The sequence below is a fragment of the Trichoplusia ni genome, chromosome 8 (genome assembly GCF_003590095.1).
Source record: "Trichoplusia ni isolate ovarian cell line Hi5 chromosome 8, tn1, whole genome shotgun sequence".
Classification (NCBI taxonomy): domain Eukaryota; kingdom Metazoa; phylum Arthropoda; class Insecta; order Lepidoptera; family Noctuidae; genus Trichoplusia; species Trichoplusia ni.
In genome coordinates this window covers 10783575-10808403 of record NC_039485.1, presented here as the reverse complement: position 1 = coordinate 10808403, position 24829 = coordinate 10783575, and the positions used below count along the sequence as shown (strand labels likewise).

Below are 24829 nucleotides of genomic sequence, written 5' to 3'. Positions count from 1 at the left end.
TGCCTTAAAAGTTTGACAAGGATCGAATTTAAATGTCTTTTTGATCATTAAGGTTTTATGTATTTTAATAAAATATTTGATCTTGTTTAACATGTTATGTCGATGTAAGTGATCTAATTAATTTTATTAATTATTAAATTGAAGGTCCTTAATATTTTCAACTAGTTTTTTTTATTGTTATTTTATTCAGGATGTTTTTGAAATTAGAAGTTATGACGCACCCTGGAAAAATATTTAGTGTTTAAAATATGTTCTATGATAGACAAACAAAATCTCAATTGTTGTCGCATGCTTGAATAGGACAGTGAGTGTGTGAGCAAAAACTTTATCAATGTGACCGAGAAGAATTTTCGCAAGGTAGAAATTAAGAAAGACATTTACATTCAGTAACCGGTGAATTTCCAACAATGCCGCGATACCTATCTAGTCTCGTTGGAATGCGCTCCAGCCGCCGAACCCCGCTGAATGCCGCCGATCGCCGCCCAGCCCGATATCCGCCTTACTCCGAATCCCTGACATTTTCCCTCGCTTCCGTAACCCTTGGGCGAGGTATCATTGATCGCGGAAGCTTAGAAACTATTTATAATATTTGTGGGTGTTATTGTTTGATAATACCATTAATTTTATTTTAAAAGGTACTAGATATTTAGTTTTTAGGTTACATGGAAAGCCTTTTAAACTGTCATGAAGTAAAAAGTGAACCTGATTTGAGAACAAAAATTTAAAAGGCACTTGTAAAAACTGCTCTCCTTAATTTTCTGTACTATCTGGTGTAACTTGAGGTAGGACCTTGCATAACTTCGCATGTGTGGTAGTAATAGTAAGGAAATCGGAACACTGTTACTGGCTCGCTGTGTGTACTGATTGATCTACAAACCCGCTGTCACCATCGCCCGACCCTCAGCCTTCAAGTTTAACAATTGTATCGCAAGCGCCCCACCACGGGCCGCGCGGCTGGCGGCGGCTCGCGGCTGCCCGCGCAGGCGCACCATCACTCTGCGCACGCGCGCTGAGCTTACGCGCGTCGTCTGTGTAATATGCGTCGGTGGTGACAAGTGCCAGTGTTGTGTACGAAAATATTTCTGTACAAAGACCGTGATCTGTGCTTATATTGCAAACATGAGGTCCTTCGGCGCTGCGGCGCTATTTACCCTAGCTATAATAACAGGTGAGATTTAAACACCTTTTTTATTTCATTTTTCCATAAAATAACAAAAGTATATTTTTTTTCTAATTATCACGCAGGTCTTATAAAATAGCCAGTCATCAAATCCAATAATGTAGGAAGCTTGTATGCGAGTGAACACGCCGCGTTGTTGTACGACATATGAAACACTTTCCCGTACGATACTTACGTAAAAACAATTTCCTAATTACAAAGCAATTTTGAACAAATTATTTCAGCAAACTTGCGTTTGATCTGAATATTTATAGTTACTTAAAAAAAAACTCAAATGCTACGGTTTCGAAATTGTATACATAAATTAATATAAAATATACTGTTTCGGTCATTACCATATCACTTTCAATGCCAGCCAATGAATAAATATTTAAAAAGTTAGCATCAATGACACTTCATAATAATAAAAGATTTACTTTCGAATTTCGAGTTTGAAATTTAAAATTAGAATTCATTCGTTTGTTTTAATCACTTTCGTTCTCTACAAGCAGTCGCGCTTGCGCTGACAGAGTTTTCATTGCGGGCGCATGGGAAAAATGGCGGGCGCAGAAAAACCTTGCGTTTCTTAGGCAATGCATTAAACTCTCGTACTTTACTGTTTGTATGTATTGCAGTTGAAGTTTGTGTCTATAATTCGTTATTGTTTGAGTCGCATATTCAATAGGTTTTTTTATTCGTCAAACGCTGCCGTAAGCGCAAGCCGCGCGTAACAGACGGTGAAAATTGATCAGTCGTTTTCCTTTTTGTGATTGCCTTTAGCTTGTAAACACATGTTTGTTGTGCTGTTGTCAGTTATAAATATTACGCAATGATGATTCGTAAAAAGTCAGTCAAAACTCTTTAATAGTTTCGTTATGAGTTTCCTTATGGCCATTTGATTTCATTTTTCGGTCTTTGCATTGCAATGTTATGAGTCTTTATTATAGTATGGCTAGTTTAAAATTAACTCATCGACAGTCTTCTCTAAAATTAATGCAAATAAATTATATGAGTAATGTCAAAGTCAAATAACGAAATAATTAAATTCATCAACCTGCGCAGTTAGTCTAGACTGAAGAGGCGTTAATAATAAAATAATGTTCATCTCGCAATAAAATGCGATAATATCACATCTATGTAAAAATGCGATAACTCTAAAGTATCTATAAATTCTTTAAAAGGTAAATGACACATGATTCAGAATGTCCCGTAATCGGTATTATAATATGTCTTTGGGTCAATGTGACAAAACACTTGATTTTATAATATATATTTTAGTCGAAATGTGTGAAAAAACATATCGTTAATTAATTCATTATTGTACCTAAAGTTTTTTTACTATTCTCTGTGAATCCGGTTTAATGTATCAAATGAGTCGTCGTTGAGACATAAAAAGTGTTCGCGGAATCTATAAAACTCCGTCCAAATGGTATTATAATATTGACATTTATGATTTGAATTGTAAATATTTTAATCCTAGCTTTATTTTTTTAAGGACACGATTTATTGAGAACATTGTTTACCTTCTTATTTATTTTGAAAAGGATTTTTTTTGTGTTAAATACCTCGAGGAAAAATTCATTTTTTTAGGTTCACTAAGGGCCGATTTTTCAATCGCCAGATAACTTTTATTCGACGAATATGTTTGACGTTTTGACAGCTTTTGTATAGAAAAAAAAACGGCCATATTTATCCCCCAGATAAAAGTTATCTGACGATTGAAAAATCGGGCCCAAAACTTGCAAAACCTTATTCTTAGTGTCTGTTTCACCACCGCCATGTAAGTTCCCGTTAAATTATTTGACAGATTTTTTCATACAAATTTTTAAATTTATCCTCGGCTAATGAGTGATTGTGACGCTTAAACTTCTAACTTATTTATTCCAATCTTTTTTTTAACATTTTAAAATAAATTGTTTTTTTGAAATTAGGAAATCATTTCAAATTCTTTTGTTTTTAATGCTACTGGATCGAACACAAACATTTAAAATATGTGAGAAATGTAGACAATAATATAGTTATATAAATAAACAATGTGCATTTGTAGTGAAAGAAATAGAACAAAGAGAAACTATTTTATAAACTTTAACGATAAACGTAAACATGGAGTAAATATTATTGAGTTTATTCTATTCATGTTAAGAGGTGTCATGTGAATAATCTTACTCACACATTCTTTGAACCACAACAAACGCGAGAATATAATGAATTTCAGATGATAATGTCTTCAGAAAATCAACAAGGAAGTTTAGTAATTTCCTTAAAAAATCATCTGGTCTAGACTTACAGTATAGTGCAGCAGTCAAAGCCTGGGTTCAGGCTGGCTACTTGAGTGAGACCATTGCCAAAAACCCTTATGAAATGCAAGTATTATTTTCATAGCGCTGTAGTAAATATGAAGTCTAAGTTTTAATCTACAACTTGAACTAGACAAAAAAATTATGATTTTCCGCAAATTGTTTAATGTATCACTGTGATTTATCTTAATAAATATCAAATATTATTGGTAACAGTCTATGCACTGTTGCCATGTAAATAATCAACCAATATTTTCAAGACCAAGCCAATATTCTTTCTATATAATAATAATTATCTTCATAAGGTTAAGTGCGTACTTGCGTTTCACAAGAGGGCCGCGGCACGCAAAATGTGCGCGTCGAACGTTGATACGGCCGTAGGGCATTTTTCACGATAGATAAAACAGAAGGTGAACATACTTAATATCTGTACTAACATTATGTACGGTGTTCCGTTGATGAAATGTTTTACCAGCTGTAGTTTGACGTAGTATGGCGAAAACGGCGTTTAGGGTATTTTCACCCGTATGTACAAAAAATAAGGTGATTTTTGGTTATTTATCATTTTAATCACAATCTCCTTTTAACATTTTCTTGGTTGCAGAGGTTTCCGAGTACAAAACGATTCGCAAAACCAAATATATGAAATCGACAATATTTCTTAAATCGGATTTTTTTTTGTCTCTTCATTGTGTTAAGTTTCACGAAAAACAAAATATTTCCTTTACAATTTAATCTTCATTTCAAAAAAATAAAATAAAATAATAAACATTGAAATATTTATTTTCAAATATAACGGAATCAGTGTACATTTATGTAAGCAGTGGTAAGCTGCTAAGCGTTACTCATGGTCACTTTCCCATGTGGCGCGCCGCGATACCACTTTCTTGGACTATATGGCGTTATGGTGTGGACACTTGCCGACAGACTCGTATAACTCAAATGTAATGGCCGGTATACAACAAAGAAAAAATAACGGTAAAATGCGAGCCAGACTCGCGACAGTGACGTTTCGGTGCAAATAGGCCAAAGTTAAAGTCGTTGCTTGTTCTGAGTCTGAGTGTCTTTGTGGATGTGATTCGTAAGTTTGTGAAGCCCCCGAGAGACAAGGATTTAATTTCTTACTACTATTTTTATATTTAGCTGTTATATCGGCAAAAGACATACATCATCTGCAAAAGTTTTAAATCTAGCTAGGACGGTTTATGAGATACCTCCTGATAGCGGACGGGCAAGACAGTGGAGCCTTATTAATAGAGATTATATCATTTGGGCAGGGGGCAATGAAAAGAGATGGAAGAAGAATATTTAATTACTAAATTAATTTTAATCAGATCTCGTAGACTACTAATAATTACATTACGCCGAGCGCTAACGCTGATAGCCCATATGTATGGAAATGACATGTCTTGTGACAGTCACGTGACATGTCGAAACGGAATGTCGTTACCATTTATTTGAACGACGCCGTCAACGCTAGTAAAGTTGTCACTTCTGTCAAAGTTTACGGGCGTTAGCGTCGGTTTATAATTCCTACATTTGTTTTCCTCTTAATTCATGTGATTTCAATTTATTCACAAACTCTCTTTATAAATGTTATTTTTCCTTTGACTCAACTTTGACGTATACCATCCGAATATAATGGCATTATAATACATTACGTCAAACGATCTTATGAGTTAACTATTATACAAAACGAGTCCAATGTTAATATTTGATTTATGCTCATTAATTATACGGTTTATTTATTTAAGCTCTTTAACGCTAATTATGAATAATTATTTTTATTACGCAGATTTTATCTATTTAAGTATGAATTCATTGATACTATTGTGCCTCTTGTGCCTTTAATGGTTTCTTGCATTGCTGTAATAAAAACAATTTAATTGGGTCATTTTATGAAACATTAATATTTTTAAGACTATCGTTGTCTTGCTCGATTTGAAATCAAAATATCCGTCTGTTTTTTTTAGTAGATAGATATAGTACCGTATACCTAACCATAATCAACCTCTCCCCTTTTAGCGATTACAAAAATGTATGAAAATGACAGGTACAGGTCACGTGACTAAAGCATACGACCGCGAAGTGTCATTCCCATACAAATGAGCGTGTTTTGTAACCTTAAGGATTATAGTAATGGCACTTGGATACAGGAGCAGGATACTTTCACGTTAACATTATAGTGGAACAGCCGCATTATAAGGTGCAATGCGATCTTACCAAACATCAAGGTATTATAGCCATAAATCTGACAATACTCGGATAATGTCGGCCAAGGCCGCCGCCAGTTTCACAAACACTAGCATTAGTGATTCGACGCGTGTCTGTCTGTTCGTCTGTTTGTCTATATCTAGGAACAAAAGAATGTAGGTCAATGATTCCTTATCTGGGTCTAGACCCCAAGAGAAATGAGCTCGAGTTTGATTAAAGAAAATTGTACTTTGTGTCCATTAAGTGTAGGTTTGATTTTGATTGAATATTTGTTGTATAAATGTCAGCAGTGAATTATTATGGTGCTATAACTGTTATGACATACAGAAGTAACCATAATAGATTAATAAAGATGCAAAATAAAATTTGTTTCGTTACAATAACTGGTACAATTGAACAAAAACCTTGAAATGAAGAGCTGCAAAGCCTTTTTACATGAAACGTGATAAAATAGGTACTTGTGTTGTAAAACACTAGATTTATACAAGATTGTATTTTTTATTGAACTATCTTCAAGCATTTCAATAATTACAAAATACAAGGAAGTTAAAGTATTTCTTTACTTAAAATTCCTAACCAAGGATTTAGTGTCGAAATGTTAAGAATGTAATCCGTATTCTAGGCTTTCTTTTATTCAACTAGAATCGATTGTTCTGCATAATAATGTCAGGTAATAAGAAAAAGTTAACAAACAATCAAGGTTACGGATTTACAAATTTTTTTTCCTAGCCTACTGTGTCCCACTGCTGGGCAAAGGCCTCCCCCAGCCTGGCCACCGCTTCCTAGGTCGCCCACGACGACGCCGTCCATCCGTTTACTATTACTATTTACTATTTACTCGTAGAAAATTCTTTCCTATGTTTCTTGCTCCCGTTTTTATGTTTCTTGCTCGTAGCATCTAACCTGACATGATAATACTTAGCTAAAAATCGCAACAATATGTAAGAATGACTTTTGAAACTATTATCAAAAATAAATATTCACATATTTAAATAAAACTTTCTAGGCCTTTAGAAATTACGCATAAATAAACCTAACATTTTATGCAAAAACGAGTAAAGAGAAATTAATGATTAAGTTTCTAGCTAACAAAAAGTCTATCTACAGACTTTACACAACTCTGCCTAAGTACCAAACACATGTGTCAATCTTACAACACCATAAATTAGTTATATAACAAAATCAACCGCAAATTTATAGTCACACTTCTATAAAAACAGTACTCTTATTACAAGGCTGTAAGGTTGATTATTTGGCATTGCTTTTACGTAAAAAGTGCGGCCAACATTACTTCGCTCACCCATTTTGAGTAAAGTGATTAACATAATCATTGTGACAAAAATGCCGATGAGGTCAAGGTTATGTGTCACATAATTTAAGGCTACTTAATTAAAACAAGAGTAGGTCGACTATGTAATATTCGCCTTATATGTAACGGCAATATTTGATAATATCTGTTATAGCTGGTGCCCGCGACTTCGTCCCCGTGGGTAGACGATATAAGTTATGATTTATACCTGCCCTGTTTTTTTTCATATTTTCCATTGTATCTTCGCTCCTATTAGTCGCAGCATGATGGTTTATAGCCTAAAGCCTTTCTCGATGAATGGTCTATTCAACACAAAAAGAATTTTTCAATTTGGATCAGTAGTTCCTGAGATTAGCGCGTTCAAACAAACAAACAAACAAAAAAACTCTTCAGCTTTATATATTAGTATATATATATATAGATTAATCGCCGGACAATAGAAGTGGGAGTCAGTTATGTCTAGTGTTTAAGCTATAACCCATTCGTTCAAGGATTAGGTACCTACCAATCGATTTTTCAAACTATTAAAAAAAACAGTGGACTATTAATTAATTCTGGTAATTAAAACTAATGCGTCTACAGGAGTGCAGAAAAATAGTTTACTCAGTGTATGTATTCTATTTTGCCTTCTAAACGACTACATTTAGAATATAAATTGACCATTATAGACTTACACTATACTAGGTAAAACTGACACATGACGTGTATGCCTAGCTTTAGGTGTACGAACTATATAAACATAACAAGCTGTAGCCCGCGACTTCGTCCCCGTGGTTAGAAGATGTAAGTTATGATTTATACCTGCCCTGTTTTTTCACATAATTCATTGTATCTTCGATCCTATTAGTCGCAGCGTTATAGTTTAAAGTTTTGAGAATAAAGCCTTCCTCGATGAATGGTCTATTCAACACAAAAATATTTTTTCAATTTGGACCAGTTGTTCCTGAGATTAGCGGGTTCAAACAAACAAACTCTTCAACTTTATATATAAGTATAGATATGTAGCGTACATATATACTACAACCAACCTACTTTATATTACAAGGGTTACCTACATTGCTTTATTGCATAAATGTAAAGTTTTAAACAAAACATTTCGCAAGTTTAATTAATAACTGTGACTAATTTTATTAATTAACGTAGTACGTAATAAATCGGCTATAATGTACCGTATAAATGTTGGAAGTAGGCTTCGATTCATTAGTAGTTACCAAATGAAATGATCAAGTCAAAGTCAAATTGACACCATGTTTGTAACAACTCTCGTGGTCAAAACATATTATTTAAATAATGTTTAATGTTTCTAAACAGTGATTTATTATGTTTACAACAGTATCAGAGTTTTTGGTGAAAACTTTAAGATTAATGCAACCATTAAAGACAAAAATTGCAACAACAACAGGTCAAGACGTATTGCATCATTTATATATTTTTAGTGTCCCGTATATATCTTTACATGGTAGTTTCGCTTGGGAAAATTAGTCTCTAAGTCCTGTTTGAACACCAACATAAAAGCGTGTAAGACGTAGCACGGCGTCTAGGTTTAATTAGTAAGAGTCTGACACTACACGTTCCTTTTCCCGAGGGAGCGGAAGTCTCTATAGTCTCTAGAAGTCTATATATCCCGTTTACAAAGATTTCTTGACATGCTCTAAGTTAAGTAGGTAATTAAAGGCATTGGTTTTGTTCGAATTATGTAAAAACTGAATGTATTAGGCGTCTTTCTGTTCAACTCTCTTTCCCTTTTTACAAGTGTTCGAGGTAGTCCTCATATGGTAGTTACTACGTACTATTACTTAATACCAAGGTGACAGAACTCGGTAAGTGTCGTGAGATGGGTCGATACCACGATGTCGATGTCACGAATTGATTATTTCGTTCATTGTCTTCCAAGTCAACTTGATTTTAGATAATTCTTACAAAACTATCATTTTGTAATCCATTGTCATTCAAATTTTGTAAATGTTTGTCATCATCTTTATGGCTTGCCGTTATAAATACGTTTTGTAATTTATACAATCGTAACACCAGTCTCCCGTACACGCCTCTCGGCTGAAAAAACATATTTTTCCATGCAGGAAGGGACAGGTTTTGTAAAGTTTTGATTGTATTTGGAATAAAAGTACTTCTAATGTGTTTAACTTAAAAAAAGTATGTAGGTAGTATTTCAATGGTTTTACATGCAATATAGTTGTTAACAAAGCAAATAACGCGCAGTCACATCTTCAACTATTTAAATTCACAAATTACACAAACGTTACTAAATAACATTGTCACAAGGTGTGTTAATGATTGATGATATCATCCATTGGTCAGATAAACGCCCAATAACATATTACATGTAGGTTTATATCGAGACACATAAAATTGCAAATAACCTTGTAAGCTTTGTGAATCAATCTTATGTAACTGCAATTCCTACACAATACCGTAGTATCGTAACTTCAGGATACGCTTTTGTTTATTGTTATTGCAACCTTGGAATATGTTATATGGTTGTCACATATGTCATTACAGGTAGTTTTTTTTTTACAAAAAAGCGGTCAAACTGTTTAAGTGTAGTTAAGAAATATTTACCGTTTGATCTCCGGTATGGGGATTGAAAAGTATTCAAATTTAAAAAAAAATATTTCAACTAGGCTTTTGTTAAACCATTGATATTTTAATATAATAGTTCTAGTTCAGTGATACTCAATCTTTTTATATGGACCACAAACATTTTTCACTTAGAAAGGCTTCTCAGGGTTTTAGGGTCTTAATTAAAAGCATTGAGACCGAAATTTAAAATTTGTGTAAACCAATAACAAAAGCATTTAAGAATAGTTGAAGTACTACTACACAATAAAACAATTAACAACCCTGTAGAGGACGAAACGAGACAAGACGAGATGCACTGGACAAACTCCAGTTTTATGATGGAAGAGGTCTTCAACAGAGCAAAAATATCACTTGTTCTAGGACAGAGATGCCATAATGTTTAAAACCTATACTCATTACCTTACCTTAACTTATACTGACTTATACTTGTTAATTAACTAATAAAGGTTTATGCCCAGTTCAATGTCTAACCGTCAATAACTCGAAACAAATCGTTTCGTTAATTACGTCGTTGCGTCGTGAAAACACTTGATATATGTTGAATGTTGATATATCATAGTTGGCTCGTGCGATCATTATCGGTTACACAAGTTACGTTGTCCGGAGTCACGGAATTGTATATTTTTTTATTGTTTCAACGTTCTTACTTTCACGGTCATGAATGGTGCGTGCGATGACTTTCCTTTGCATTGTATTGCCGAACAGAAGGTCTACAATCACCAATTTAAGTAAGATTTGACGAGGCGAGATGGAGTGCTATGACCCGTAGAACGCCATCTCTCTTCCTCCTAACTTTTATATTAGAGGTCTTTTCTACTTATTTTAATTGGCAGTGTTAGTTTCCCAGGTGTATTTCACTCTCGTTGACTACGTGACGCAATGTCATCGTTGTCAATTTTGGCTAATCACTGAGATGATTTGTTACGTAATAGATTATGTAAAAGTAAATCGATATTAGATCGAGTTGTCGTTTCTGGTGCGTGAATCGTTTTTGTTTTTTTTTTTGTATTAAAATAGTAGTTTTTTTTATTGATGAATTTAAATAAAGACAATGAATAATGTGAGGTCGATATCTTATAGTGCCAAAGTATAGATAAATTTAATTTGAAAAGTGGTTTTGTGACCTGATTTGAGACATTAATTCATATTTTAATGTCATGTTGATATCCTGCATAATATCCCGATTATGTCAAAGGTTATAAGAGTATAACGGTGTTTATTAATATTTATAATGTCGTCTTTTATTTTCATTAACACTTATGTAAGGTTGATAAATATTCATTTAAATTAACAAAACGTAAATTGAATGTCATATAAATGAGTCTAGATTTTGTTTAAATCTATTTTTACTATTATAAGCATGATGACGTGTTTAAAAATAAAGGCGTATGTTCTCTTGAACTGGATTCGGACGGCGGTGGAACGGGTGCAATGGCGCAGCTTGGGGGGGGCCTTTGTCCAGCAGTGATCTGCGAAACTCTGAATTGATTATTGTGGTATAGCTTGTGGCCAAAGAAAGGACACAATATCCTAGTTTTGTTTCGAGGAACGTCTATCACGTATTTATTCTGAAGGAAAACTTTTAATACAGTGTATATGGTTTGGCAGCGACGTAGTCTTCGGTTACTAAGATAAGGTTCGGTTAGTCGCAATATAATCTATCCTAATTTCTGTTATAGACGACACTTTAAGCTCTGCAGATACTATAATATATATGTATAATTATTACCTTACCTACTATTCTACAGAAACTAGAAATTTTTGGCAAAAGAATTAAACAAAAAGAAGAAGATTATTTAAAAAAAAACATTCATTAAAACATCAACATTTTTTAATAATAATCTCAGGCATTAAAATAGCAGTTTAAGAAAAAAGTGTGCAGTTTAAGAATATATTTATAGTTACGGCTCATAGTACCACTTGCTTCCGTTTCCCCGTCATAAACCGAACAACTTTATTGATTGATAGTTTGCTATTGATATACGAGACCTTACAGGAAGGAACTTAGATTGTAGGATATAATTAAGTAAATTTTCTAGTTGTTGAGAAAAATGTTTAAATTGCCTAGTAGAAGGTCGTCAAATTGATTGTTTACGTTCAATATCAATGAAGTACAAAGCTGTGAAGACCCGTATTATTTGAAACTAGCTGTTGCCCGCGACTTCGTCCCCGTGGGTAGAAGATATAAGTTACGATTTATACCGGCCCTGTTTTTTTCACATTTTCCATTGTATCTTCGCTCCTATTAGTCGCAGCGTGATGGTTTATAGCCTAAAGCCTTCCTTGATGAATGGTCTATTCAACATAAAAATATTTTGTCAATTTGGACCAGTAGTTTCTGAGATTAGCGCGTTCAAACAAACAAACTCTTCAGCTTTATATATTAGAATAGATATAGATGAAAAACCCAAACCGTGAATTAAAAGAAAATACGTTTATTGTGAGTAAGTCTCATGTCACTGAGGGTTGAAAAATGATTTTGATATTTTTTTTCACTGCAGTTATAGGGTTCCGTTTTATTCTAATTACATAAAAGTAGTTTTATAGAAAAAAAAAACGGTATACTTGATTATATTTCAACTCAATTAAAATGCTTTTTCAGTGTTTATAAGAACAACGCATTATATTCTTATTAATATAGATTTTAATCTTCTAATATGTAAAATTCCCGTGTCACGATGTTAGTTACCGTACTCCTCCGAAACGGCTTAACCGATTTTTACCAAATTTTATATGCGTATTCAGTAGGTCTGAGAATCGGAGAATCGACTAACATCTATTTTTCATACCCCTAAGTGATAAGGGTTGCTCATACTAAAAAAAAATATTTTATTTTTTGGACGAAATTGTTTGTTTTTATTTTTTTTATAACGTGGCATTAAAAATTCATAGAACTAGAAAAAAAAATCGGCAAAACAACGTTTGCTGTGTCAGCTAGTCGAAATATAAAATTTTACCGCAAACTCTTAAATACAGACAAACGACCATTTATTTGAGTGTTTACCTTATCATCAATATTCTTCGAGCTAATAAACCAGCTAATTTTGTAACAAGAGCGGTTTATATGGTCACTATATACACATCTCAATTTTCTCTTACGATAATCTTTAGAAGTGTGAATTGTCTTGTCAAAGAAACAACTTCATTCGCGTTCACTTGTGTACGCAATAGTACTTGATAAACGGATAGACTGTACAGTCAGTTAGAAAAGTGATTATTGGGGTTAAACTTATACTCAGCCAAAAAGTTTTTTATTATGTAGAGCTTGTAGAATTTTATCCATAAAGAGGCAGTTTACCGACGTCAACAATGTCGTCAATGAAAAAATGTTAGATAAAATTACGTCTAACCTAACCTTTCTTTGTCTTAGTAGCCGAAGACTATGCATCTTTGCCATTTAAAAAGTTTTGCTTTAAAATGAACTAGAAGATTCACGAATTATAGCTGTTCCTTTGTTTTTCGAACGTTTAAAAAATTATGTCATTTTATCTTCTGTTTTGGGAAAAAAGTCGTGATAGTATACTTTTTTTGTTGGCCGTACAATAATCTATGCGTGTGATGTTTGCTGTTCTAACCACAGCTTATGATTTGAGTAGACGTGTCATACATAAGTATGTTTATCATTCAAGTTTAATATGCAAGCCTTAAACTATTTGATTTGATGACGTCATGAATAACCGCCAAATCAAGAGGTTTGGTCATTGTCATATTGGTTGGGTTTTTTAGTAAAGAAAATCGTATTAGCACAAGGACTTGGTTTTTGTGCAATTTAATCTTAACTGGACTTTGGAAATAACGTGGTGATTACGCATAGCACTCGAAGAACTAGACGATTCGTAGGTGTTTAATAAGAAATTATAGGATGTTATCATCAGCCTATCTTTGTTCTAAATATGTCGGATCTCCTCAACCCAGTTAACTTACAAAACAAGGACGAATGTTTTATGACAGGTTATCACCCATCCACAGATCGACCGTATCAAGCGTAGCTTTACTGTGGCCAGAGATTTAATAAGTTAAGTAAATTTATAATGCTTCGAAAACTAGGCAATGATGAAATATTGTGGTTATGATAATAAAAAAGGAAACAATCCGTTCATGTGTTGTACAAAATCAACAGTAGTTGATTTGCCAATTACGGTCCATGATTCCTATTTTCCGTTTTTATAATTAATCACGTTCTCGTTAAGGAGACAGGAAGTAAACAAAACGCATTGATATTCCATCTATTACAATAAAATGCAATATTAAAAGTATCAAGAAGGTCGTACACTAAATATTTGTGAATTGAGTGTTTTATTCAATACTATCATTAGTCAAATACACTCTTAGCCACGCTTTAGTGGAATGATCTAATACCTAACGATCTTTCCGCTTTATATTACTCAAATGTTACCAATGTCACTACATATGTGAAAACTTCGTCATTACCTTTAAGAGTAAAACTAGAACGCTTTTTTTGGGAGTATGCACTTGTGGCTCAGCACTACAAGAATGCTCAAGACGACAAGATGAAAATTAACAAATTTTATCGCTGAGTTTGATGGTTGGTTTGTAATTTTACCAATAAATATCTTCATCAGTGGATTTGACATCACATTAAATTGACCTACCTCCTAGAGTCAGAGTCAAAAATAATGTATCACATTTTGATACTCGGTTTTACATTGATATTAATTATACAGTTGATTAAACCTAAGTGTGTGTTCAACAGTCACACTGGTATTGTCCAAACGTACCAGATTCATATCCACTCATAATCCGCGATCAGGTTCGGACATAACGTTGTATGCTAAGTCAGCGAGAAATCGCGTTTGACTCGCGGTGAAATGGTCACTTTCGCATTTCACGAGACCGCGCAACCTTACGTAACGACGGATGTCATCTAATTACTTCATACGTGTATTTTGGCAGTTTCAATCGACGAACTATTGTCAAATTATTAGTTTAATTGGAAAATCATGCGACTTTGTTCCTTGTTAACAAGATAAACAAAAGAACAAGAGAACGTGTGTTATAAATAAATCAAGAAATTTCACTTTACGTGTGTACCGTAACACATAAATCACTAGAATATACCCCTTCTGAATATGTATATTAGGCACTCAGCAACAAACAATGAAGACGATCGTATGTCTCGATACGGGGCCTATTCTGTCATCTCCTTGACATAAAGTACCCTATTATCATAGTCCTATTCTCTACATGCAAACTACAGTAATTTAGTCAAAGTATCAATCAAGATGTCTCTTATGGTGCAGTTCCTAAGTTGTGCAATACTTGCGCAATTAATTAGTACCGAGTAACGTATACGTAGTATTTAATAAAGGAAAGAAAGTGTCGCTCAGTTCTCAGGAAGGAAACAGTTCGTTGCCGTTCTGCTAATATATGTACATATTTGTGCGCACAATTGACGTTTTAATATCGGTGGTTGGTTATGCGAAACAATGTTAGCTTTAGAAGAAAATTTGTCTTGTTTGGCTGTCTCATTAGGACCTATTTATATGTTTAATTGTTTAGACGTCGTGTCATTTATTTTAATTGCGTTTTGTATGCTATTGCTACTTTCTAGAGAGGATTTCTGTGGCGTAAATGTAGAAGTGACTAATACAAGAACTAAATTAATTGTAATATGTTTATGAAAAAAATAATCGTGGTGGTCAATGCGCAAACCTCTGTATAGGAAGAATGGTGTACCGAGCAGTAGAAACAATTAACTAGTAATTAGTATATTTATAATACCGATCATCTTTATATCCTTTTTTATTCTACTTTTCTACATGATATGCTGTTGTAAGAGTCGTTTATAAACAAAATGTTGCTTTGTGAAACTACAATTATGCATATTAAATCAATCCAATTCCATCGTCGTTAGTTTCACTTTGACATCAGTTTCTAATGTTTTCTCAATTTTATATATTACCATAATATCTCTAGCTTCGCCGGGATCCGAAATGAGTTTTAATAGCTTTTGATTGTAAGAAGTATAAAGGTAGATGACCGGTCTATGAATGATGGTCTAAGTTGGTACGATTAAAATACATTTTCTAAGTCTTTGGAATAGTTTTAAAATAAGAAAACAGTGGTCACAACAACAAATCACGCGTCGTAAGTCGATAACTTAAAAAGAAGTTTTTCATTGGCATCGTAATTTTGGACCAACTACATAAAAATACAAAGTAAAGAATATTACATTTCAAAATATAAAACCGTTGATCAAATTTATTGCATGCTTTATTGTTTTTGTCTAGGATATCGTTTTGTAACGGTTCGCGGTTAACGTTCAAACGTTGACCCTTGGTATAAAATCATAAATTATGTATCATTGGCGTGGTTTTGGAGAAATATGTAATCAATGGAAAAAAGTTTTGCCAATAATATTTATGAATTCCTTACGAATACACCATTTACCAATGTAACTATAAGCATGTATTTAAACATGGGCTTTCAAAAATTGCAAGATAATCACAAACTAAAAGTTCAATGCTCGCTATTGTCATTTAGTAAGCGAGACGCCGGAACACACAATGTATTGCGCCATCTCTCTCCCACATCAATAGCAGTCATACTACAAGAGCTCATAGTACAGGGTGATACATATTCTAATACCACAAAAACAGTCTCTATTTGTCTTGTATGCTGATAAAATCGATTACTAAGTTAACGAGAGTCCGTGAGATCTGTGTCAAACACATAAAAGGAAGCGGGAAATGATTGCCTTTCGTATTTGCGATATTGCATGTATGTATCAAAGATGAAAACTTTAATTACATTCAACTGACGAAACAACTTCAAAGAAATGGAATTTGCGGTAATACTGTGATGAAATATTACTTAGACCGTACTACCACGTCTGCGTCTGAATGTTATATTGTTACCGTTGTGGAAAAGAGATGCAGCTATATACCGTGTAGTGCTGTCACGTTTATACAATTGCAATAATTTATTAGATACAGCTATTTATATAATAACTTATGCGTATTTATCGTCGTTGTCCGACTAGTTTCGACTTAACAGGAGACATTAATCATGAGCTGATGCGGCGAGGTCGTTTGCGAAAACTCTTGTTAAACCAATAATTATGAGTTTTACGAAAGTATTATATTAACTTTAAAGAAATGCTTTTCCAAAAAAAAATAGCTCTAATTATTTTAAGCAAATGTAATTATTAAAATTGTACGTAGTTTAGATACAATTAAGGATGTAAATAAATTGTAGCATTGAATATATATTTGAAATGGATTTAAGAACACAAAACAATATAAATATTTATTTCTCAATATTTTTGCATACTGTTTTATACGCGGATCTACTCAAGGTTAAATTTTAGTGTATTTTATGACAAAATCATTATTAATAAATTGATTTACAATATGCTTGACACGGTTAAATTACTGTTGCATTCATTTTAATACTGATTAATTTAATATTGTATTTTTCCGATGCAAGATTTCTTAGAGTTTGAGATCCTAACATGTCGTAATCCTGTGAAATTCAAGATCATCTGATTAGTATTTAATAAATAGTAATAGAGCTATTCTTGTATTAAATGTATATTACTTAATTAACATTAAACAAGGATATCTAGATCTTCGTATATATAATGTTGACACTGCATCAGCATTGATAAATGCTTCCTGTAAATGCGCAACTCAATATTTTAATACGAGCTCGTTCAAAATACATGTGTTGAGTTTTCAAAGAATTTTAGTTCTATGTCCGATTGAAAATAAAGATACACATTGTCTATCACTTTTTAGACTGTTTGACGTTAATTGATTCAAAAGTTTGATAATGTCGTATTAAAGTTTACCACATTTAATGTATTCGCTCTATAAATTTTGAAGAGTTGTACTCGATAAAAAGCTATGTTTATACTTGCATTTTTATTGTTTATTTGCGTCACAAATTCTTGTCTTCATAAGCGACCCTTCTACCTTAATTTCAAACTATACGGGATTATGTTATGTTTTTCTAGACAGCTGAACAAATTGGCATTTTAATTCGCATTACGACACTTCATATTATGGCGATGTCACTTGTCTCAGCTGTCTCCGGGTGTACTGTTTCATGACGCCCGGACGGGAATGAAAACTACTTTCATCACGACTTTTGATGGCTAGGTACACTTCCTGGATCGGTTGGGTTTTTTACGAATAAATATAGAATTAGAAGTAAATTTAGTATCGAAAGGAATATACGGAGTATTGGGTTTTAAAGTTAGATGGTTTGAGCTGTTGAAAGAGCTGTTTAATATTGTTGCTGAACTAAAGCTGTATATTATTGTAATCACGCGTCTAATAAAAAAAATAAGTAAATAAGCAGTTTTGACAAAAAGACCGAAAGAAATTAATGCCACGAAAAGTCTTTCGATAAGTCTTACCTCAAATGAACCAATTTTGAAACAAAGGCTGCAATTACTTACATAGACATTTTTAATTATATTTACATTAACTCAACCATCGCCTACAATACACTTGTAACTAGGGAGACATAATCATAAGTGTGAGTTATTCAATAATATCTAACAGCGGCTCTAAGTGATTAGAAATACCATGGCAATTATATTCGGTACATACGTCAGAACAATTTTATATTCTGTGGAATCGTGCAGATTGCAGATCTAGCTTCGTATTCACTTGATACACTTGAAAAGGAGGAAGAACTGTCTTCAGACTGGAGTTGAATTGAGTATAGCTATGTGTAGCTATGTAATGCAAAGAATTATAAGCATAAATACCGTTACTAAATCCGGTTTTGTGATTAACCGATGCGACTAAAAGTTATCGCGATATTAATAATAAAAAATTGCTTTCTTTTAGATTCGAGATCAAGTAGCTCTTATTTCTTTTGAAATAAGGTTTAGTTTCAAATCGTTTTTTGGTGATTTTGCAGATTGTCAGATGACGTCATTTATCTGTATTGTAATTCTGATATTTATTACTTGATGTTGATGCGCTAAAAACATTTACAGTATAATTCGGCCTCTGTGATGACGCAATCGTTAAGAAAGCTTTATTTTTATATTATACGTTAATGCAATCACCATTATAAATACTTTTGGATTTCGCCAAATTAATTTTGGATTGTTAACATACATAGGTGTTATAAAATGTTTTTTTATACATGGTGATTTTTTAGTCGTCTTACAAAAGGAGCCCAGTTCATGTATCCGACGTAAAATACCCCTAGGCGCGCTTTTTTTTTATCATCAACTAAGATAATAAGTACGAAGAAAAATTAAACAAGAGAAATCTGAAATATACTCTTAAAAATGATCAAAACGCCGCCGCCCGCGCCCCTTACCATTGTTACAAGGCTCGAAGCGCGCTCGCAACAGAGCTGTGTTTCTAAAAAACTACGAATTGCATCATAATATTGAATAAAAATTGCATTTTAAATTTATTCAAATCTCATAAATACCTATTTTTTTTTCATGAACGTTTTCTAGTCATTGGATACATGAACTGGGCTGCTTTTGTAAGACGATTAAAAAATCACGGTGACCTGTGTCAGATCTCACTCCTTCTTTCTCTTTTTCTTCCCGACGTCTCTATCTTTTGAGATTTCTGGCAACGTGCGAACCGCGTATTTATCTAGAACATAACATTACATAGAGTTTGAAGTTAGCGGTTCAGATTTTTAATGTTTTACCTGTAGAAAATATTACGAATCAAAAATATTCTTTTCAGTGATACGTTTCAACTTTGAACCTCAATTAGTATAGGTTTTAAGTCAATATTTAGAAGATAAACAAATTCTATTTATTGTAATCCAGCACAACATAGGCGCTCAAATAAAAATACAATTTTCTTCTCATGATTTTATTTCGACTACTGTATAGTCGAGACTGTGTATGAGATTTCATAGTAAACTCGAATGCCAGTCTATAATGAATCGGCTTATTATCTGGTTCAAGTTACAACTTCATACACTATGATTAGCAACTCTTACACAAGTCGCTTGAGAATTTCTACGACACTCCTTAACAGTTGCTACAGTTCGAGTAAGTGCAAAATATTACTATTTTCAAAAAATATTCTAATTAAAACAGTCTACAGAATTTCTAAGTTTTATGATAAGAATGTGTGCACATTTCTTTTTTGAGAGATTGCAAGATTGAAGTTTCATTTGATGCTCTATAGACATTTTAAATGATTGTTTTATTATACATGACATATGTTCAAACTCTATTCGACTTTAACTCCTACTGGCACGAAACGCAATAAATTCTATTCTTGACAAATGTTTCGTCTTTTAACAAAATGTTTAAAACTCTAACCGTGAGAAATACACGAAAAGAAATCCTTTAGTAATAATTGTTTCAAAACCTGGCCCCATAATGAATGAGCTCATCAATTAGACAAGTGAGCCTAGTGATGTTAATACTCTTTGTTTCACACCCAAAGGTTGCGAATCTCTGCAATTAGTTTTCTTCTCACAGAATGTTTGTAACCTCAGCGGTGACTATGGTTGGGTTTGATGTTACAACAACCGACAGGGGTGGACTTGGGCCGATAAAAATGTGAAATTATTTTATTAAATGATAAAAGGAATTTCAGTTGTTTTAAGCCCCTGCTTTATGTTTATTTAGTAACAGTTACCAACTAATAGTAAGTTGCAAGTAATAATTTGGTATCAAGACTTTGCGCCAAAACACGTGTCATTTACTATCATTATTCAAATACCAACACATTAATGAAACACGTTACACAGTCTTTACCGATCATACTCTACTTAGTCTCCAAGAATGTCCACACTATTGCCCCACAATAAATATAAAACAAAGTGCAATTAACATTCACATTTAAGCACCCTTGAGCAAACCGTTCCGTTCACTCCGGCCCTGAAGCCAGATGTGCTCAACCGTTTCCCATAAGAAATGCGGTTTGCAAAATTGCCCGTCATTTGCGTATGGATTATGTGGTATTAGAGTTAGGTAACCTAGCCTTCTTTGTTCTAGTATTAAGTAGTCACGTGTATTTTGTGTGCAGTTTGGGAATACTTATTGAGGTAATAATTGGATCGGTGATTAAATTGTTGTGAACCTGTGGTTTGCAATTTTTATTATTAGAATAGTAGTTATCGATTTTTTTGAAGGCTGCTGAACTGTTAAGCTCTCTAAAATAGATCTTAAATCCTTTACAACTGTGGAAGCAAGACGGCAATAATATGCACTTTCTCAACGGTATGACTCCGGCTTAAAAACTTATAGATGAGCAAAATAACCAAAATCATCACTAAGCTAAAGTTTATTCTAATGATTACCTCGTTACAAACCTACATCATAATACCCGGTAGGAAACAAGGTGGTTTACCACTAACCGCATAGCAAACATCAGTGTATTCAGTACACATGGTAGTTACCTATGAGTTAGCAACTGCAATCAAAATCGCGAGATACATCTAAGATGTACGATTATGTAAGAAGCCGTTTGCATGGCTTAAATTAAATTCGGAATTCGGGGATTAGAAAGAAACACTAACGTTTATCTGTCAACATAAATAATCAATTTAAAAATGGCCATAAATGGAAATCCAATAAAGTTTAAAAATAAAACAAATAAATTGATAACCTCTTTAGAGTTTCTAAAAAGTTTAACCTTTTTTGAGTTTTCTTAAAAAAAGTGTATCGTTTATTCGTTGTCATGTGACTTACTTTGCTTTCTAATAACGACCTTTTGTTTTTGTTGCAGGTAAATAGTTGAATGATCGTGATGCGTGAGAGAAAACCTCGGAAGGTTTAAATGGAAAAGAAATTCGTGGATTTTGTTTGTCACCTTATTGTGGGTGAGTGCGAGATTTAATTCCCAGGTACAGCGAACTTTAGAGATTTATACTGAGATAAACAGATACGATACTAAATCTTTCTTTCCCTATTAATTAGTTATTTTCGTGTTTGTTTGTTTATTTTTTGGAAGTGTTTACTGCATGATGCGTTCATAAATTAAGCGGTAGTGAAAACTTGAAATTCCTTTTAATCAAGTACATTAAAAAAGAACAAAAACAACTTTTTTAAATAATTCCGTCTATTCAGATGGTCTTAAAGTGTTAAAAATCTAATGATGATGCTTCTATTATAACCTGACATTCGTGGGTTCTTTGTTAAACCATATACACCTATCGCAATCAATAATTATATTTACATGTTTGATATTCGAGGAAGTTCATACATTGACAATGATTGCGCAATCGCCCTTTAATGTGCGGTAATACAGTCGAGATCAAAGGGCATTATAAAGTTCGTCTATGTAGTTATTTTGACCTTTAAATGCTGCTTCTAGTTGGTAAAAAAATAATAATAACAAAGTTGATAGATATTTTAATTTGTAAAAGAATTTATCAAATAAAGTTTAAAACAACCTTTCAGTTCAAGATTTTTGTTTGTCGTCTGTTAAAAATGATTTCATCAGTCAAGAATATTGCGTTCACTAACGAATACACTTCAAATAATCAAATGTAGTACTTATTAAATCTGTTAACAACGTTAATACCTAATTGCCTATGTAATACATACGTACCAACAATTACATATAACCAAAGTTGATTGAACAAAATAGTATTAACTATATTCCCACATTAACACACGGCCACACGGGTCAGTCACAATGCCTCATATACACCGTTTTGAAACCTCACAGTTTTCTCATCTTAAAGGTTAACGTACATTTTACTTTTGATTATAATTTAATAACAAGTTAGTGACGCAATTAGGAAGAATAATTATGTAGGTTATGTTTATAAATTGATTTAGCAAGACTGCATATGAATTGTGAGTTATAGAAAATTGGCGCGGTAAAGGCTAATGGCGACGGCAGACAGCGCAAAACAAATTTTAATGTTATAACTTCTAAACTTCATTATGGTAGAACTTACAAAGTTACAAGTGTTCTAATAGATCTTAAGATTCGAGTTATTTCTGTATATTTTTCTTGTCCCTTTTACATTTTAAGTACGGAATCTGGAATCCCCAAAGCGAAGTTAGCAAGCATGGTAATGGATGCCCAATCTTAGTCAGTCTCTAGTGGCAGGACAGTTGTATATAAACTTTTTGGTATATACACTGTACTGAATTCTAAAACAAAAGTTGTATATAGAAAAAAAAATCAGAAAAAATTTTCAGTAAATTATAACAAATCTCCCGATTTCAAACTATCCAATCTATTGCACAATTGCTACATGTCCCATCAGTCTTGACCAGCAAATACCTAAATCCTTTTAGTATACTGACTTGTCCTTCCATTACTATGTACGGTTTATACTATAGAACTCGTAGAGTAGAATATTTAAGATTACAACATTGTAACCTACGTTATATGCAAATTCAATGCTTACAACGAATGCGCTAAGTAAGTTTTACTCTCGACAGCGCATTTGAATTAAGTGTCAAGCTCCGCGGGCCTGCCCTCTGCAAAGCGAAAATAATCCCATGTAAACATAAACTTGGTGTAAAAATTATCCTTTGTTAATTCTGGTTATAAACTATCTGTGTAGCAAGTTCCGTCAGTAACCGTTCAGTGGTTTTTGCGTGAAATAGGAACAAACATCCATACATACAAACTTTCGCGTTTATAATATTAGTAGGATATATGCAAAAAATAGTAGATTAGTGTAACATTTATGCCATTTTAAATGCATAAAGGGACTTTACATATATATTTTTGAATAGGTCACTTACCGAGCAAAGGAAAACGCTGTTTAATGTTCACTTTCCCTTAACAACAAGTCACTGAAGATGTCCCAACCCTTAATGTAGGCTCTTCACCGCTGATGACTGCACTCGCATATTTCCCAAGGCTTGGTAATGGCGGTTTCGAAACTGACCTATGCGACTGGTCACTCAAAGTAAATTGAAGTTCTATCGTCAACTCGCATTTGATTCGATCCCACATTAATTTAATTTAGGTAGGGCAAGTAGATTACTGTAATTATCTCGATTTTAATGTCAGATCAAGACAAATGTATGTTTGTCGGCGATTAGATGAAACGTATGTTACTATTGCCTATATGTTGAGTTTCATGATTTCGATTTTGTAAGACAGAATATAAGATAATTAATTCTGATTTAAGAGTCCTTTTTGAAAATTATAGAAACAGCTTAAAACGATAATTATACAAGTAACATTTTAATTAGCGTGGGATTGAAGTTATAACACTTTTGGTAATCAGATGAATAGTTGAACTAATAAAATATATGTTCACTCATTTAGGTGTAGTGTAGACATAAAACGGTTTTGGGACAAACAATAAATCGTTTATCTTTGTTATTTGGCTTAAAACGGTTTTCCTAAATTAGATAAACTTGTTTTTTCATTAACGACATACGTATATGGGAATATAGCCAAGAAAGAATCTAGGCAAACATTCTAAATAGGTTTTCGGTGTCAAAGAATATTTATACAACAAAAATATTAATAATTAAAAAGTATTTTTTTACTACAAAATCGTACAACCGTCTTCAAATAAAAACTACTGAGCTTAGGGACGTATCGAGAACCTCCTAATTTTTAAAGTAGGTAGAAAATTTTCAAAAAAAAAAGCTTTTTGTGTTAAGCAAACAAACAAATTATAAATAAATGCGGACAACATCACATACATTGTTCTGAACCCAAAGTAAGTTGCTAAAGCACTTGTGTTATGGAATTCAGATACAACCAAGGTACCACAAACACCCAGACCCGAGACAATGTAAAATCGTGAATTTTTACATTGACCCGACCGGAGATCGAACCCGGGACCTCAGAGCTAGCGACACCTTGAAACCGGTGCTCACGCCACTCGACCACGGAGGTCGTCAAATATAAAAAAAACATGATAGGTTTCTATATTATTATGATCAGAATATGAAGTCTATAGACGCATGGAGTGAATGTATATTGTTTAAAGACACAAAATCAGCCAATCTTAGTAAAGGTGAATCAGTAGTCATTGCAATCGACTTTTCAACTCATATAGTGGCCCTTGGTAGTCTTTAATCCCATGTGATAGAGGTGATTTTCGATTGTAGGCCATCGTGGAAATGAAGTATGGTCATATGTAATGAGGATTGATTTAGGGCAGTGTACAAAATTACATAGAAATACGCAAACAATTATATACCTTTTATATTTTTTGAATTTCGAACTATGTGGTTTGAATTTGTGTTCTGTGTTTGGTGTTCCACTTTTAAACAAAAAGTTATGTTGCTAACAGCCAAAATCCAAGTTCTTTTCCTAAAATTCAAAATGTATCCTTTGCCATAGAGTAAATACT

General features: G+C 33.2%; 1 protein-coding gene across 1 annotated transcript in view; it reads left to right on the top strand.

Moving 5' to 3' along the window:
- Positions 1–764: 764 nt before the first annotated feature.
- LOC113496529 overlaps positions 765–24829 on the top strand; it is a 118364-nt gene continuing 94299 nt past the window's right edge. The window contains exon 1 of the mRNA XM_026875773.1: positions 765–1168. Coding sequence (XP_026731574.1) covers positions 1120–1168 — 49 coding nt within the window. The 5' untranslated portion in view covers positions 765–1119. The remainder of the gene's footprint in view (positions 1169–24829) is intronic.